The following is a 17,785-nucleotide window of genomic DNA, read 5'->3' on the forward strand; positions in this document are numbered from 1 at the left end:
ATAGATAGATAGATAGATAGTCAGATGATAGATAGATAGATAGATAGATTATATAATAACATATAACTATAAATGTACAATTTGAAAATAACATTTCATAATTTTGACAATGTCTATAACTTTTCTTTTTTTTAAAACTTTTTTAAACTAAATTTCGATTTATAACGTATACACATACCATGTATATACATAAATGTGTGTGTGTGTGTTTCATAATTTTGACCTTTATGTCATAATTATGATATTTTTGGCAAATAATTTTAATACATAACACATATACACACACATACACATATATATTATAAGAACATATACAGTATAATATGATTTAATATACATGATATACATTATGTCTATCTACTGTATATCTATCTATATATCTATTTCTATATCTATATATCTATCTGTCTATCTATCTAAATATATACACATATATATATTTGATTAAAAACCATGAAAAACTTCCTATTTCCCACTTATGAAGAGCACATTGCATTCTTTTCTGTTAAAAATAACAGTGAACAGTGGTTTGTGAATGTTGATGCTTACCCTAAATAATTTTATTGGGTGTGTTCATGTGAACGCTACTGCAGTCTTAGGCCCATCCCAAATGCTCTCTATTATCTAATAATAATAATAATAAAAACTGCGTTAATGCGCGATATAATAATTGTCGGCGTTAATTAATTTAATTAATGCATTAATGCGATAATAACACGTTAACTTGCCAAGCCCTAATATATATATATATATATATATATATATAATAAATTACGTTTCTTTTTTTTTTTATATTTTAGGAAATGGATAATTCCGTGATATGGATACTTGTGGAACTATTTTTATACATCTAAAAGTTTGTATGCTTTGCTACATTTTGTGTCACGCCTAACAACCCCCATTAGCCATGGCAAAAATTCACCTTTTTGAGTGGCGGCTGGAAGAAATCTGAATCTCTGGAGTTCCCATCAGTGCTGCTGGTCTCACTGGCTTGATCACTGGGAGCTTCCCTATATATCACACACATAGAGATTATTATATGTGACCCTGGACCACAAAAGCAGTCTTAAGTCGCTGGGGAGAAAGCAGATCCACCATGGGGTTCTTCACTCCCTGGGTCACCATTGATTTCAGGCCTGAAAGATGCGAAGAAACAAACTCTATCAGAATAGAAAGACACAGAAGAGCCATTTAACACGGTCAGATGAAGTCAATAGTCCATGAAAGATTCCTTCGGACTTCATAAGATCTCAGAATACTGCATTAAGACTTAAACACTTCATGAAATGCAGTACCCTTCTCGTCCTGTTTGGCACACTCTGAGAAGATGTCCTGCTGGCCCGTGCTGATCCGGTCTCTGTGGAAGTAATGAGACTGAAAGAACCGCGTCCAGAACTCCTTCTCCGTCATGTTGTGAGGAACATTCTCAGCGTATTTCTGCTTGACTGCAATCAAAAGCAGAGAGAGACAGAAAAGGGTCATATTCAATACTTATAGCATTTTATTTGTCCTTAAAGATTGCTTATAATATAAGTCAGTGTTTGTAGCACAAAGCATATTAGGTTTTTTGTGAACTAAAACCATTTTTTGTGATTTAAAATAGGCTACTATACCTTTAAGACTACTATATGTAAATTACCTTTCCGTTATGATTGATTTGACCATCTTTTGGTCAAATTCTAACAGCATTACATGTATTCGTCAAGGAGAAGGCAATACCAGAATTATAACCATAATTATGACGTACAAATAGGGTTGCAAAGGGGTGGAAAATTTTCGGCAAATTTCCGGAAACTTTCGAAAAATCCCTGGAATATTCCTAAAAATCACGGAAAGTTTCCAAAATTTCTGGAATATTTCCAAAATTTACTGGAAATTTTCCACCTTTTTGCAACCCTACGTACAAAGTCATAGTTATTACATAAAAGTCACATTCATTTATAAAGTACTACACCATAGAAATTATGAGATACTAACTCATAATTATGAGATTAAAAAAATCCAAATTATGGCATAAAAATTTAAATTATGAGATTAAAAAAAAAAAATCACAATTATCATTATGACATAAAAGTCCAAATTATGAAATAAAACCAATTCTGAGTTAAAAAAATTAAACTGAAAGATTAAATGTCAAAATTATGGGTTAAAAATCATTACGCCACAAAATGAAATTATAAGATAAAGTCGTAATTATGAGATAAAAATCATAATTAAAACAAAAGTTGAAATTATAAAATAAATGTTGCGATTAAGGTTGAAATTGAGATAAAAAGTCAAAATACGGACATAAAAACAATTATGAGATAAAGTCAAATTTAAGAATTATAAAGTCAAAATTATGATACAAAAAGTCATCATTATGACAGACGGAATTATAACAAAGGCAAAATTATGAGAAAAAGTCATCATTATGAGATAGAAAGTAAGTAATTATGTCAAAGTTAAGACTATTACAAAAAAATATACATATGACAAAACCTATATAATGGTTATGTCATATTTATGAATTTATCAAACATTTCTTATCAATGTTGAAAACAGTCTGTGCTGCTTTATATTTCTGAGGAAACCATGATACATTTTTTTCAGGATTATTTGATGAATAAAGAGTTCAAAAGAAAAGCATTTATTTTAATCAGAAATGTATATTATAAAGATCTTTACCGTTACTTTTGATTAATTTAATGCACATTTGCTGAATAAAAGTATTAATAGAAGTGCTACATAGATACACAGACAGACAGACAGACAGATAGATAGATAGACATAGATAGATAGATAGATAGATAGATAGACAGAAAGATAGATAGATAGTCAGATGATAGATAGATAGATAGTCAGATGATAGATAGATAGATAGTCAGATGATAGATAGATAGATAGTCAGATGATAGATAGATAGATAGATAGACAGACAGACAGACAGATAGATATTGCGTTTTGCAATATATATAACATCATATTTACTAAATTGCAAAACAATATATTTTGTATTATTTGTAACATAATTTATATATAAACAAGTTGTTTCAAAGTGTTTTAATAATATTTAGCAGTTCTTCATAGGAGTGAGCAGAAACTGCTGCGCTTTTTTGCCACAAATGTCATTTCCATGGCAACAGTGACTACTGTTTCTACATTAGCATCACTGAACAAGCTCAGTGCTCATGGTAGGTCTGTCTTAAGAGTAACCTACTTTTACTCTATTAATCCATGCATAATATTTTATGCATGGATTCCATAGTATTTTAGCATGTCAAAAGTCACACTTGTAGTCCCAAAAGAGGTTGTAGAGGCTGAAATCTGAGTGAAACTCACAGCGGATGTCGGCGTACAGGTGGCTGACTGTGAAGCGGTCCTTCCCTTCCGGACCCCAGGCGATCCGCTCGGCCATCAGGTACAGAGTCCCGTCCTGCTTCCTCTGACGGACCCTCTTCATCACCAACAACCCCTCCTCGGACAGAGACGCCATGGCTACAGAAAGAAAGAGAACAATCTGATTAATAAAGCAGGACACTGAGATCAGAGATTTATTGATAGCTCATCACATCATTTTAAAACCCATTAGAAACCTGGGCAGGGCTGTGAACAAGAGTGTGGAGTTAGTTTACAGCTCTCAATACACACAAAAACATGCAGAAAAAAATATTTTACATCAGAAGACCAGATTTAAACAGCCATTAATCAGATTCAGAACAGACATCAAATCATATCCATATCAGATTTGACAAAACATTAAGATCAGATTCGGATTAGATCAGATATGACAGATTCAGATTGAGACCGGATATTAAATAATATTAAGAATCGGAACAGACGAGATATTAAACCAGATATGATTCAGATCAGACTCAGAATGTAGATGAAATCAGATTAGGATCCGATCAGATTCAATTTAAGACCTGACATTAAATTCAATTCAGAATCAGATCAGAGCAGATATTAAATCAGATATGAGAACAGATGCAGACCAGACTCAGAATAGAAACCAGATTAGGATCAGTTTAAGACCTAATATTACATCACTTTCTGAATCAAGAACAGACATTAAAGCAAACATTACAATAAATTCAGATTAGACTCAGAATAGAAATGTAATCAGATCAGACAGATTCAAAATAACAGTTATTAAACCAGATTCAGACTTGAATCTCCACTGGAGCTAACAGCACTAGCACACATCTTCTTTCCAAAAACCTTTACTAAAGTCAATAAACTGAGACTCATTTGCAGTATATGAAAACGGCTGAGACCGTTTAAACATAACAAAACACATTTAAAGGTGATGAATCTGAAATCTGCACCTAAAAGCCGAACTCACGCACACAGCCGGAGACTTTAATTAAAGTGCTTTATTTGAATACAATAACCCCTCACCTGGCGCTCCAAGGCCGCTGAAGCCGAAGCCTCAATATTGATCTTGTGGTAAGCGGGGTGAAATCAGTGTAAATGACAATATTTGTTTTATTTACAGTCGTTACGGACACCGTGAGTGACAGCAGCCCTCAGATCCGCCGCCATAGAAACAGAGTGAAGCCAGAAACCCTGGCGCGCGTCCTTTTAATGGCTGCCAAACGGAATCGATTTCAAAATTAAAGTCCGGTAAATAGTTTCAGGTTTTATAATAAATATAATATAATATAATATAATATAATATAATAACATGCTCGTATTCCAATCATAAAACTTTTATTATAGATTTAATTTTATTTTTGAACACAACATTACTTTTATTTTGACAGAAGACAGCGCTCTTGTTCCGACTTTCCGACGTTCCTAATTGTTGCTGATGGAACTTACTTGCAACTGTCCACACATGAAAGCAAGTGATAGTTCTTAATGTGAAGCGGGATAGGTCAATGAATTGGTTTGGCTTTGGTTTCGATGGCTTTGGCCAGATAAGGCCGGCAGATGTGAGTGGACAGGTGTGGTGTAAAGTGAGCACACCTGTCCTGATATCAGATGTGTGCAGATCAGACTGTAGTAGAGTCCGAGTCAGAGCCAGCTGGAGCTCCAGAGCTGATGTGCATCATACAGACTGTAAGTAAACTATGAGTAACCAAATCATTCGCTTACTATGTTTTTCTACAATATTAGTCACATTACTAATCTTACTATTTCTGATCTATAATGTAATAAAATAAATTACCTTAAAATGTACATAATTTGTACAATATTCTAATAAATAATAAAATAACTTACTTAAATTTGCATTATATATATATAGAGAGAGAGAGAGAGAGAGATTTTGTTTCGTGCATATTACTGACATACATTTTTTTCATATTCTTTGCTTACATTATGAAATAAAATAAAACAATACAATAACTTTAAATTTACATACAATATTTGTACAATAGTTTGTACAGTATTAGTCACATTTTACACATGATTTACGTATTACTGTTTCTATAATAAAATTAGAATCATTTAAATTCAAATAATAATAAAATAAATTTACATAGTATTAGTTAACATAAACCAATTAAAATATTTATTAGTCTTGGTTCATGTTCATTTCAGAATTTACTAATACAATCTTAAAATCAAAAGTTGTGTCTTTTAATGTTATTTAACAGACCTGAGCTGGCATGATCTAAAAATTTTATTTTCATTAACCAGTATTTACAAAGATGAATATATGCTGTAACAGATGTAGTGCTCATTGTTTGTTAATGTTAGTTGTAGTTAGACCTTAAAGTGTTACCAAAAATAATATTATATTAATTGTAGAACTAATCTGCATTTATGGGTGAGTCTCACAAAACCTGTCAATAACAGGTCATATTTCAGATTATAAATAAGAAAATTAAGCATATTTTTACATTTGTTTTAATGACAATTAAGTATATTTTATTAGAAATTCTCATTACTCTAACAGTGTTATTGTAGCCTAAAACTATTAAAAATCATTTTCAGTTATTAAAAATAAAAATAAAATAAACTGTAAAGATGAAAAACGTAAACAGAACATAACATAAATTTGGCATGGCAACTAACTGAAATAAAATATGTTTACGTTAAAGTACTACAATTACGAAAATTAAAACTGAAAAAATTTTTTGATTAAAGCTAAATAGAAATATTGAATAAAAATGACAAAAGCACATAAAATTTACGTTTGAATACTACATTTACTAAAATTAAAACAAAGTAAATAAATGTATTGTTGTAATGCAAAAAGGTATGTGTGTATATATACACACACACACACACACATATATGTATAATTATTATTATTAATAATATATTTTATTATTTAAATTGTAAAGCATTTATATTTATCATCATGGCAGTATTTTTTGTCCTGCCTCTAATTTATGCTTATTGTGAAAATTCATTGCATTACAATAATATTTTCTGTAAAATAGAACTGAAGAGTGTTTTTAAGCGGATGTTTTGTCAGTCATGGTCAGCTGGGTCACGGCGCTCTGGCATCACAGGAGGAACCTCAGGTAGTGGAGGCGCTGTGGGGCGTCCCGATCAGAGCAGTGTCTGCTGGGAGCTGGCACTCCGCTTCCGTCAGCGGTAAGCTTTTTCCTGAAACTTTCGTGATCAAATTCAGCCATTTGGTTGCTCATACTAATATACAGAGTGTTCATTTGAAATATGTTTATTGTGTTTAGCTGGTGGGGACCTGTATATGTGGGGATGGAATGAAAGCGGGCAGCTCGGCCTGCCATCTAGAGGCCTGGAGGAGGAACAGCTCAGAGGAAAAAGCAGTGGTAAAATGACTACATATGTGACCCTGGACCACAAAACCAGTCATAAGGGTCAATTTTTTAAAATCGAGATTTATACGTCATCTCAAAGTTGAATAAATACGCTTTCCATTGATGTATGGTTTGTTAGGATAGGACAATATTTGGCCGAGATACAACTATTTGAAAATCCGGAATCTGAGGGTGCAAAAAAATCTAAATATTGAGAAAATCGCCTTTAAAGTTGTCCAAATGAAGTTCTTAGCAATGCATATTACTAATCAAAAATTAAGTTTTGATATATTTACAGTAGGAAATTTACAGAATATCTTCATGGAACATGATCTTTACTTAATATCCTAATGATTTTTGGCATAAAAGAAAAATCGATAATTTTTACCCATACAATGTATTGTTGGCTATTGCTACAAATATACCCCAGAGACTTAAGACTGCTTTTGTGCTCCAGGGTCACATATATGACTTTACATATGAATGTATTACTACACAGCTACATGGTTCTGTTACTGTGCAGGAAACACTGAGAAGCCCATAAATGAAGATGAAAAGAAGGAAGCAGATGTGTTTATTTCTATTCAAGCGTTGCCAGCTCTAGTGGACGTCCCTAATGTGTCAGAGATCAGCAGGATCAGCTGTGGATCCCGTCATACAGCGGCCGTCACCGGTGAGATCCAGATCTGATCACTGCAGCATAAACAGGACTCAACTCAAGAATCCGCTAGTTGACAAAAAAAATGTATTACATTTATTCTTTTTTTATTTGTAGGTACAGGGGATCTGTACACCTGGGGATGGGGTAAGAGTTTGCTTCGTTTTCTAGAAATAAATCAATGTAAATATTCTCTCATGCATTTGTGCATTAAAGGAATAGGTCATTCAAAAATGAAAGTTTGCTGAAAATGTACTCACCCTTAGGCCAGATGAGTTTTTTTTCCTCATCAGATTTGGAGAAATGTAGCATTCCATCACTTGTTCATCAATGGATCCTCTGCAGTGAATGGGTGCCGTCAGAATGAGAGTCCAAACAGCTGATTAAAAACATCACAATAATCCACAAGTAATCCAGTGAAAAAGTCTGTCCTTTTATCCTCTCACATCAAAATCTACCGACTTGTTTGTTTAGATCTACTTTTAAACTGTGCTTGATCTGTGCAGATTTCTCTCCTGATTCAGATGAGATGTTTTTTTCAATGGAGAAAGAAAATTGATGGATTATGGGCCCATATTTTACCTGAAAGAAACAGTTTGAAGTCAGTGTTAATGATGAGTATTTGTTTCTTTCAAACACAGTTTTACAAGATGTTAACTGATGGACTGGATTGGTGTGGATTACTTGTGATGTTTTTATCAGCTGTTTGGACTCTCATTCTGACGGCACCCATTCACATCCATTGGTGAGCAAGTGATGTAATGCTACATTTCTCCAAACCTGTTCCCATGAAGAAACAAAATCATGTACACCTTGGATGGTCTGAGAGTGAGTACATTTTCAGCAAATTTGGGTGACCTATTCCTTTAATTTCTTTCTTTAAAAAAATGATACTGAGCCCAAACTGTTAAAAGGTAAAGTGTGGTAATTGTTATTTCAAAAGTGCTAAAAGTTGCCTTTTCTCTGTCGGTGTCATATTATTAGGCCATTATGGACAGCTGGGACATGGCACTGAAAATAGCACAGATGAGCCAACACTGGTGGATTACTTCCCTAGCCATCGAATGTGTGTTAAGGATGTCATTTGTGGGTTATGGAACACTTTTGTGTCCGCTGTGCCAAAAGAACAACCTCCATCCTGACTGGAATAGACTCTTTCAGAGTGTCCTATAAATACAGGGATGTCAAAGTTGCAGAATTAGAGTTTATTAAATTAGGTACAAATATATGATCCAAAATACAGGATAGAAAGTAGATTTTTTTAACAGAGTAAGTAAAAATGTTTTCATTATAAATGGTAGAAATACTGAGTAAGAATATACATTCACAATTAGGACACTACATTACTGACAGATCAAAGGCGCAGGTGAAAGATCCGGACCGGAAAGCAGCTTCCATTCTGTGTAAACTTCACAACACAATCTTGAATGAACTGCAAAAGAACATTCGCAGTCAATGAGGAGAAATGCTGCCTTCAAGTCTTAAGAAGGTCATACTTATTAGATCGGAAGTTGTAATTATGATGTGATTTTGGTCAGAATAAATTTGTAATTTTGGGCAATTTCATATTTTTTCCTCACTTTTTCACCTCTCAAATTTTTCACTAACACAAAATTATAAAGTGCAATATGTGATTCAGGTGTATAATTGATGCTTTATGCATTTTATAATTATTGTGCTGCAACAAAGAATGATGGGAAATGTAATTTAGTCATGTAAGCCAAATAAAATATAAATATTAGATGAAAAACTTAAATGAAAATTAATCAACAAATGGAAATGTTGCCTTGGCAACTAACTTTACTAAATAAGCTGAAGTACTACAATTACTAAAATCAAAACTGCAATTAAAATGACTCATAATGATGAATTATTAAATAAAGCTATATAGAAATATTTAAAAAACTAATACAAATGACAAAAGCACTTAGAATTACTCAAACCTAAACTAAAATTAGAACTGAAAATATAACAAATAAAAACTAATTCAAAATATTTATAAATATTCTAAAAATGTTATATTATATTATTATTACTAAAGGTAAAACTAATGAAACTTAATAATAAAATTAATTACTAAAACTAAAATAAAAACTGAAAATATAAAAAGCTAATTCAAAATATTAATAAAAACATATATATATATATGCATGCATAAGTCGGCTAAATTTGTTACATTATTAAATTAATTAATAAAATTAATGAACAAAGTTATATAGAAATATTTTTTTAATTTAATAGAAATCACAAAAACAACAAAATTACTCAAATATAAACTGAATATATAAAAAGCTAATTCAAAATATTAATACAAATTATATATATATATATATATATATTAGTCGGCTAAATTTGTCAAGCTATCAAGTTGAAATAATAATTCAATAATTTAATAATTACATTTCTAAAAGCTATATAGAAAACTAATATAACATAAAAACTAATAACATTCAACAAAATTACTTAAACTAATATGAAAAATAAACACACACGTAAAGTTTCATCGCCATTCCTCAACTGTTCAATAAATAATATGAAAAAACTAAACTGTACAGTAAACATTCACAAGTGAAACTTAATTAGACTGAAGGCAGCAAAATATATGTCAAATACATGTCACTTTTTAAATAAAAAGCAAAATTCTGTCACCTGACAAAATCTGGAGATCTGGAGATGACATGCTGAAATTCTGAGAGATTGACTGTGCCGTCCTTATCAATGTCTGACTCCTCCAGGATCTGCACAATTACATGTGTTTACATTAGTAAAGTTCATCTGGCAGATGTCTCTCATTGATGTGATGTATATCCAGCACACTCACATTGCTTATGAGCTGTCTCATCTCCTCTCCCGTCAGACGGGTGTCATCCGTCTCGCCAGTCAGAGAGTTCACCAGCTTCTCCAGGTCTCTAGCATCAAGAGTCCCGTCATCGTCAAAGTCTGCAGCATAAGAAGTGTTAATAACGAGTGCTGTCTGATATTGCTGTTGTGTTAAACGTCAATATTGAGGACAATCCATCCACTACCAAAGATTCGGAAAGCGTAGTGGGACTTGATTTCCAGGGTCGCCGAATCGCTGAAGGCACTCAAGAGGTCCAGGAAATCCTCAAAGCTCAAGCTGCCATCCTTCATGTCAGAGGTCGAGAAGACGTGACATATCCTTTTCCGGAAGGGGTTAGACTGTGACAGCCAACAAAAACACAGAATATAGTCAGAAGTCAGAATATATACAGCTGAATGGCTGAATCTGGAAGGATTAGAAGATATTTTGCTTAAAGAAACTTGACAGAAACATTAGGGTTTTTGCATTGTGACTGCAGTACAGACTTCGGGCTCTATTTTAACGATCTAAGCGCATGGCGCAGGTGCACTTAGGGCGTGTCCAAATCCACGTTTGCTAGTTTAACCATGGGAAAAAATGGCCGGCGCGCCAGGCGCATGGTCTAAAAAAGGGTTGCACCTATTCTCTTGATGAGTCATGGGTGTGTTTTGGGCATAACGTGCAATAAACCAATCAGAGTCTCATCTCCCATTCCCTCTAAAAGCCAGTTGCACTTGCACCATGGCGGATTCGCTATTTATTTACACAGCTGAATTTGCAAGCGCAAAGACTGAACGCGTGCGTCTCCAGAGAGGAAACGGATCTGCTCGAAGCGGATCGAGGAATCGACAATAATACACAATAATAATCTTTTACATTGTAATCCTTTCATTTTTTATATTTGGCATGTTTGTGTGCTGCTGCGCTTCCCTGTGTGTGTACTAAGCAGTTGTGGACCCGCCTATAGGCGCATATTACTAACGCGCTCTTTAATTAACAAAAAAATATATATATTGCACCATTGACTTTAGACTAGGTTTTAGCTGGTCAATGGCGCAGTCTATTTCAGTTGCCTCAAAATAGCAACGAGCCAACAATGCGCCTGAACACACCTGGTTTTCAGACCAGCACGCCCACGAGCGCACAAATGGGCACAAATGCATTTGCCTTTTAAACAACGTGGTGCAGGACTTGAAAATGATAACTGCATCGGGCTGAAACTAGCAAAAAACACTTGCGCCGTGCCGCATTGCGCCGGGTGTATGATACGGCCCTTTATCTGTTACCTTCAGTTCTGGAAGAGTGTGGATCTTCTCCATGGACACCCTGGAGCTGTACGGTCCATTTTCTCTGTCCTGCAGCTCAGAGAATATTTTGTGTGCCCTAAACAAACACATTGATGATGAGCCCCAAAAGTCTATAATGTAATGACATTCAAAAAATGTTTAAGTATTAGGTAATATACAGTTTCAGTAACTAAACTACTGTACATTTGTGTAGTTTAGCTATCGACACAACGACAAATCCACTTTACAGGGAATGCCAAGGCAAAATGTACCATGGTTGAGATGATGTACGTGTGAAAAGGCAATAATAAAAATAATATTTGAAAAAAAATGGTTGGTAAATGAAATTAAGCTAAAATAAATTATTGATGTTAGATGAAAAAATTGAAAGGAAAATTAGAAATGTTGTATTGGCAAATAAAATAAGTTGAAGTACTACAATTAACAACACTAAAATTGAAATAAAAATAAATTGGAGCTAAATAGAATTATTTAAAATGTTGAACTGCAAATAAATTAAGTACTACAGATACTAAAAAAATTTGGTTAAACAGAAATATTCAACTAAAACTAAAATTATAATGAAAAATATAATAAGCTCATTCAAAGTATTGATAAATACTATACTATAAATAATAAAAAATAACCCTGCAATAAATCAGCCTGTCAAGTTTTATCGCTATTCCTCACCTGAACACAAAATAATAAGAAACAAACTAAACTGTACAGTCAATATTCACAACTTCCCCCAAGGAAGAGGGAACATATTTCACCAGTGTTGATCTCTCTCCACTGGCTCCCAGTTAAATATCGTATCCATTTTAAAACATTATTGTTTGTTTATAAGGGTTTCCATGGACTGGCTCCATCATATATCTCCGATATCCTTCTGTTCCATCATAATGCATCCAGGGAACTTCGATCAACTAGTAGTCTTAGGTTGACTGTTCCAAGGACACACTTGAAATCGAAAGGAGATCGTGCCTTTTCAGTGGCTGCTCCACAGCTATGGAACAAGTTGCCACCCTATATAAGAACTGCACCAACATATGCTGATTTTAAGTCTCTTCTTAAAACTTATTTATTTACTGTTGCTTATGGTCATAAGCAAGAGCAGTGGCATAACTGTAGTGTACTATCTTTCGCTGTGTTCTATGTTTACTTTTGTATTTTTGTTATATGCTTAAATTTTGTACAGCACTTTGGCCAACAGCTGTTGTTTTTAAATGTGCTCTATAAATAAATATGACTGACTGACTGACTGACTGACATTCTAACTTCAAATGTAATAATCCATGGGCTTTCAAGCTTTTTGATTCCAAAGACCACCAAATATTATGATCCCTTTGTGATGATGCCATTCTAAAATATAAAGCTATAAAACAAAGATTGAAAGGAGAAACTCCATTGAAAGATACAGCAAATGTACAAACAACTCTTGAAGCAATGTGTCTCAAAAAAAAAAAAGAGCGCAATATATCTCCCCCATCAACAGAATTAAATGTCGTTGTGTTCTATGTTTACTTTTGTATTTTGTTATATGCTTAATTTTGTACAGCACTTTGGCCAACAGCTGTTGTTTTTAAATGTGCTTTATAAATAAATATGACTGACTGACTGACACAATTAAAACTTAGCTACACTGAAAGCAGCAAAGCATAACAGGAAATATTTTTTCAATAACGTCACGTGTGCACAAGTGTAAGTACATCGTGACTTTACTTACATTAAGATTTCTTGCTTTGTGAGAAATGTGAGCTCCTGTGTAAGCAAAAACGAACAGTTATAAACAAATAAAAGCAACTCATCGCTATATAGTAGACAGAATAAATATTCAATAAATAAACATATTTACAAACATATTTAAATAATATTACATATAAATATATAATTTTTTTAATTGACATTATCTATCTATCTATCTATCTGACTATCTATCTATCTATCTGACTATCTATCTATCTATCTATCTATCTATCTCTCACCTGATACTCTGATAGAAGATCTTTCGGTAACTTGCTCGATGTTCCCCCCATTACCACCTGCTTTTGTTCTGCACGCCTAGTACTTTAACTTTAAACTATTATAAAGTCGATTAATGTTACTATTGTTTCATAAAAAAACCAAGGTAAGTGCCTAAAGTTTTGCTGTTTTTAGCCAACGGTCTAAACAAACTTTGGTCGAATAACTGCGCTTCCGCTTCCTGGATGACACGTCAGTTGCTATGGGAACAAATTTGCACTGTGCGAAGTCCACAATGGGGAATTTTTATTTAACTTCATCGAGTTTGAGCTGGGGATTTAGTTGGTTAGTTATACAAAGAAATTACGTTTGGTTATAAAAATGTTCCCAATAGCACAATAAAATTGTGATTAAAATATCATTATTTCCTGGAGCATCTTACTCATTGTTATTGTTAGTTATAGGCGTAACTGTGTTATATAATTATACCATATATTATTCCGACTAAAGGCTGGGAAGGAAAATACATTAAATTATTCATATAGTATCATGTTGCTCTGACTTTGATCTGCAATTTGCTCATTATTTCAAAAGGTGGCATCATATCACCAAAAAAATCCACTGTCATGCCACTTATTTATTATGAAATAAGTAAACAATTTATTTACAAATGTATTTATGTTAATTTATAACACTTTATAACTATCCCTACGTTCTCCATGCTGTATCATCTGTATCTTCTTCATTTATTATTCATTTATTAATTTATTTATTTCCTACTACTTGTTTCGCTTCTGTTTCAGTTTTTATAACCATTTCTTACTATGTGTCAGTAAGTTGTTGTTTTTTAGCATGTAAGTGTTATTTTTTAGGATTACTGATAAACTACTGTTGTTTGATTTGTATTATTTGTATTTGTTATTTATTTTAATTTTAGTTAAATTATGTCTGAATTTATTATGTCTGTATAGGTATTTTATTAAGTTTTTAGTTTTATTTAATTTGAGTTATTTTAATACTTCAACAAACTAAATGGAAATGAAATAATATATATATTGAATTTATAAATGTGTATGTATATATATATGTATATATATGTATATGTGTGTGGCTGTACATTCACACATATATGTAGTTGTTTTTTTGGTGTTTGGCTTAGTGTTATGTTAGAATCATTATTATACTCTTATACCTTTTGTTCTTTAATATTTTGAATTGTTTTTAGCTTTATTTTTGTTTTTCATTTAAATGTTAAGTTTTGAAATTTTGTTGTATGCATTTGTCATTTTTATTTAATCTCTTTATTTTTTAAATGTGTATAGGTAGTATTTATAAAGTTTTAGCTTTTGGTTTTGAATCTGTTTTTAGTTGTTTTAATACTACAATTGATTGCTTCTGTTGTCCTCATTTGTAATTCGCTTTGGATAAAAGCAAAAAGCGTCTGATAAATGACTAAATAAATAAATATATTTATTTATTGGCAATAGTGAATCAATGACGTTCTTTTAAAGTTCCTGTGTTAAACAAAAAGTTGAAAATTATTATAGCCTAAATAAAAGTAATAAATATGCCTACACGTTTTCAAGGTCCAAAAAGATTAATAATTGTTTGTCATTTTATAAAATGCATTTAAAAACATATAGGGGGTAAATAAAGGGGTTTTAACAAGGGTGTAAAATTTATTAGGGACACTCCTCCCAAGCAATAATTTTAATTTTAATGTGTATTTGTTAATTTTAACAAACAAGTTTGCCGCGTTAAAATCCTTATGTATGTGCTAGCAGGAAACACAAATTAAATAAGTTACATTTTCCTATATTCTCTTTCGAGTAGTCAAACAATCCAAACAAAACTATAGTTTCCAAAGTCGAACATCGCTTGTTATAATTTTCAAGGGTGTAGAACAATGGTCGCCAACCCGTCGATCGCGATCGACTGGTAGATCTTTATCACTGTCCCAGTAGATCCCGAAAAAAACAGTAAAATAAGTACAAAAATGCATTACATTTATGGGGTTATTATCACTGAAGGGAACTGTCTTGAGAAAAGTTTCGATGGCAATGGCATTTTCTTCTCCATATAAAGCGCAACTCTGCTTTGTTTACAACGGTAAACAAGGAAACGCTATATTGCCTTGGGCCTAAAAAGTTTGGTGACCACTGGTGTAGAATTTAGTAGGGACTCTATGACATGAACCCATACCGATATCCAGCGACTACTAAATTGTCCCTAGCAATAATTTTGATCAAACAATTAAATGTCTGTTGGCTGCAGTTATGTCCCCACCACCAATACCAAAATCAAACCTACGCCCTTGGTTTGCAATCTATTTTATGCAGCATACCCCGTGTGGGATCAGGATGGGTTCAGTCGGTTGGACCTTCTTTCGAGTAAAAAGGTCCATCCAGCTGAACGCACAGGGATCCCGCCGCCCGCCGCCCGCCGCGCATGATGTACGCTTCACCCACAATCCCTCGCGCGGTCACATCATGGCAGACGAACAGACACAGGAGCTGCAGTCCGCAGCTGCACAAATGCAGATTTTACCGAACGGAGACTCTCACTTTCCCAAAGAGGACACGGATCCCGCTGACGAGACCGGGAAGAAGAAGAAAAAGAAGAAGAAGAAGGGAAAAGCGGGAGCCGTAGGTAATAAAGACGGACGAAAGTGTCGCGTGGCCCTGACGTTTACTGCCCAGTCCTACAAACCGATGAGACCTCGCTAAATCTGATATATAATTTAAAGGACATTCAATTAATAGCAACTAAAAGCATTTTAACAGAGCTTAATATTTAGTTTCTGCGCTGGAGTGTTGAGTTAATGGCTGGTTAGAGTGTTTAACTCATGGCAGTTGTGTAATGTTGTTATAAGAGGAGTCTGACTCCACGTGCTTTCTATGTGCTTTATGTCTGTCAAGTGTATATTGTATTGCGATACCTACATCAAATTCCCTGTACTATTATTTATAGGAAACCATGAGGGTGAAGGAGAGCCTGGCATCACCAAAGTGGCAAATCAACTGGAGCAACAAACTTTAGAAGACCAAGAAAAAGAGGACGAGCCCGAAGAGGGTTTGTCTGAAGTTAATTCCCATTACAATTCCATGTGTATCTGCGAAAGTTTTTGTTTTTATGTTGATTGTTATATTGTGACATTTCTATTTGGCAGATGGCGAGGAAGGAGACTCGACTGGGAAGAAAAAGAAGAAGAAGAAGAAAAAGAAAGGCCGTGAGTGATTGTTTAAATTCCCCCTGGAGTCTCTCATATCCATCAAAATGACCTATTTAAATGTTTTTTCGTATGGACAAAAAAATTGATTCTGTAAAAGGCCTTGAATATAACTTATTCATATTCCTTCATTCTCTTTCAGCCAAAGTTCAAACAGATCCTCCATCTATCCCCATCTGTGAGCTTTACACCAATGGAGTTTATGCCAAGGGCCAGGAATGTGAATATCCACCGATGCAAGATGGGTACAGACAGCAGCTGCTTATTTACACACTTTAAAACCAGCTAAAAACATCATCGTGAATGTGTTTTATTTCACACAGACGTACTGCTGCATGGCGGATGACCAACGAGGAGAAGAAATGTTTGGATCAGGCTAATGAGGAGATGTGGAGCGACTTCAGACAGGCTGCCGAGGCCCACCGGCAGGTCAGGAAATACGTCATGAGCTGGATCAAACCGGGCATCACCATGATCGAGATCTGGTGAGTGACACCATTCATGGGCTACATTTGTGATGTAAAGCCAGTTGGCTTTCATCGGGAAACTTTGGTTAGTGCTGCTGTGGGGAATTTGAAATGTGAAAGTCGTGTTTACTTGGGACCGGATTTACAAACAGCTTGTGCTAGGGCAAACTTTCTGTTGGCGCCAAAAAACTACTGTCTGGATTTACTAAAGACACGCAGTGAAACATTAGGGCCTTTCGCACTGCGGGAACCTTTTCATAGTACCAGAACTAATTGTGGAACTACCCACTTTTTGGCGTTTTCGCACCGCCGGAACTGGGTGCGATTTTAGTACCGGACTGCCTTTTTCGAGAACCAAATTAGCTCCTACTCCGGAGCAGGGTCTAACCAGCACAACTGGTACTAATCGTGACGTAAGTAGACATTGATTGGCCAAACGCGTACGAAAACTGACATTCCATGCCCATTATTGTGAAACCCGCGAGACGCAACAAACACACAGCTCCGATCACAGCGTCCTCCATCCTCCTGTTGTTAATGTTGTTCTTCTTTGTTTCCATTGTTGAACGCCGCGCACAAATGACGTCGCTGTCGACCGGCTTACGTCACTTTCTAGTACACACTGTTGGTGCGAATGCAACCCTTT

The 17,785-nt window shown here is 34.2% G+C and overlaps 3 protein-coding genes and 1 pseudogene across 3 annotated transcripts in view; 2 read left to right on the forward strand and 2 right to left on the reverse strand.

Moving 5' to 3' along the window:
• LOC107732260 (general transcription factor IIH subunit 1-like) overlaps positions 1-1,482 on the reverse strand; it is a 7,647-nt pseudogene extending 6,165 nt beyond the window's left edge.
• A 3,341-nt stretch (positions 1,483-4,823) lies between these two features.
• LOC107732261 (RCC1 domain-containing protein 1-like) lies at positions 4,824-8,533 on the forward strand (the record flags this gene model as incomplete). Its single annotated transcript, XM_016543536.1, has 6 exons — positions 4,824-5,043; positions 6,385-6,531; positions 6,630-6,728; positions 7,240-7,389; positions 7,492-7,521; positions 8,359-8,533. Coding segments are annotated over 6 exons (804 nt in total), but the record flags the coding sequence as incomplete, so codon positions are not given.
• A 25-nt stretch (positions 8,534-8,558) lies between these two features.
• Positions 8,559-13,700, reverse strand: cib1 (calcium and integrin binding 1 (calmyrin)). Its single transcript, XM_016543580.1, has 7 exons — positions 13,467-13,700; positions 13,208-13,242; positions 11,482-11,578; positions 10,401-10,554; positions 10,196-10,314; positions 10,024-10,112; positions 8,559-8,806 (listed from the first exon to the last, which is right to left on the reverse strand). The coding sequence occupies exons 1-7, from the start codon at positions 13,515-13,517 to the stop codon at positions 8,785-8,787; spliced, it is 567 nt and encodes a 188-aa protein (XP_016399066.1). The 5' UTR covers positions 13,518-13,700; the 3' UTR covers positions 8,559-8,784.
• Positions 13,701-15,887: 2,187 nt separating this feature from the next.
• Positions 15,888-17,785, forward strand: part of LOC107732295 (methionine aminopeptidase 2-like) — a 7,920-nt gene continuing 6,022 nt past the window's right edge. Inside the window, exons 1-5 of the mRNA XM_016543572.1 lie at positions 15,888-16,092; positions 16,414-16,515; positions 16,613-16,672; positions 16,815-16,917; positions 16,996-17,157. Coding sequence (XP_016399058.1) covers positions 15,933-16,092; positions 16,414-16,515; positions 16,613-16,672; positions 16,815-16,917; positions 16,996-17,157 — 587 coding nt within the window. The 5' untranslated portion in view covers positions 15,888-15,932. The remainder of the gene's footprint in view (positions 16,093-16,413; positions 16,516-16,612; positions 16,673-16,814; positions 16,918-16,995; positions 17,158-17,785) is intronic.

This window comes from Sinocyclocheilus rhinocerous, unplaced genomic scaffold, assembly GCF_001515625.1.
Source record: "Sinocyclocheilus rhinocerous isolate Xijiao unplaced genomic scaffold, SAMN03320098_v1.1 scaffold38, whole genome shotgun sequence".
Classification (NCBI taxonomy): Eukaryota; Metazoa; Chordata; class Actinopteri; order Cypriniformes; family Cyprinidae; genus Sinocyclocheilus; species Sinocyclocheilus rhinocerous.

Excerpts from the sequence above, each read along its gene's own strand:
- cib1 (XM_016543580.1), bottom strand. The coding sequence starts at position 13,517 with ATGGGGGGAACATCGAGCAAGTTACCGAAAGATCTTCTATCAGAGTAT. Across the intron at positions 13,243-13,466 it reads ATCTTCTATCAGAGTATCAG|GAGCTCACATTTCTCACAAA; the intron begins GTGAGAGATAGA and ends TTGCTTACACAG. Across the intron at positions 8,807-10,023 it reads AGATCTCCAGATTTTGTCAG|TTCATTCAAGATTGTGTTGT; the intron begins GTGACAGAATTT and ends GTTCTTTTGCAG.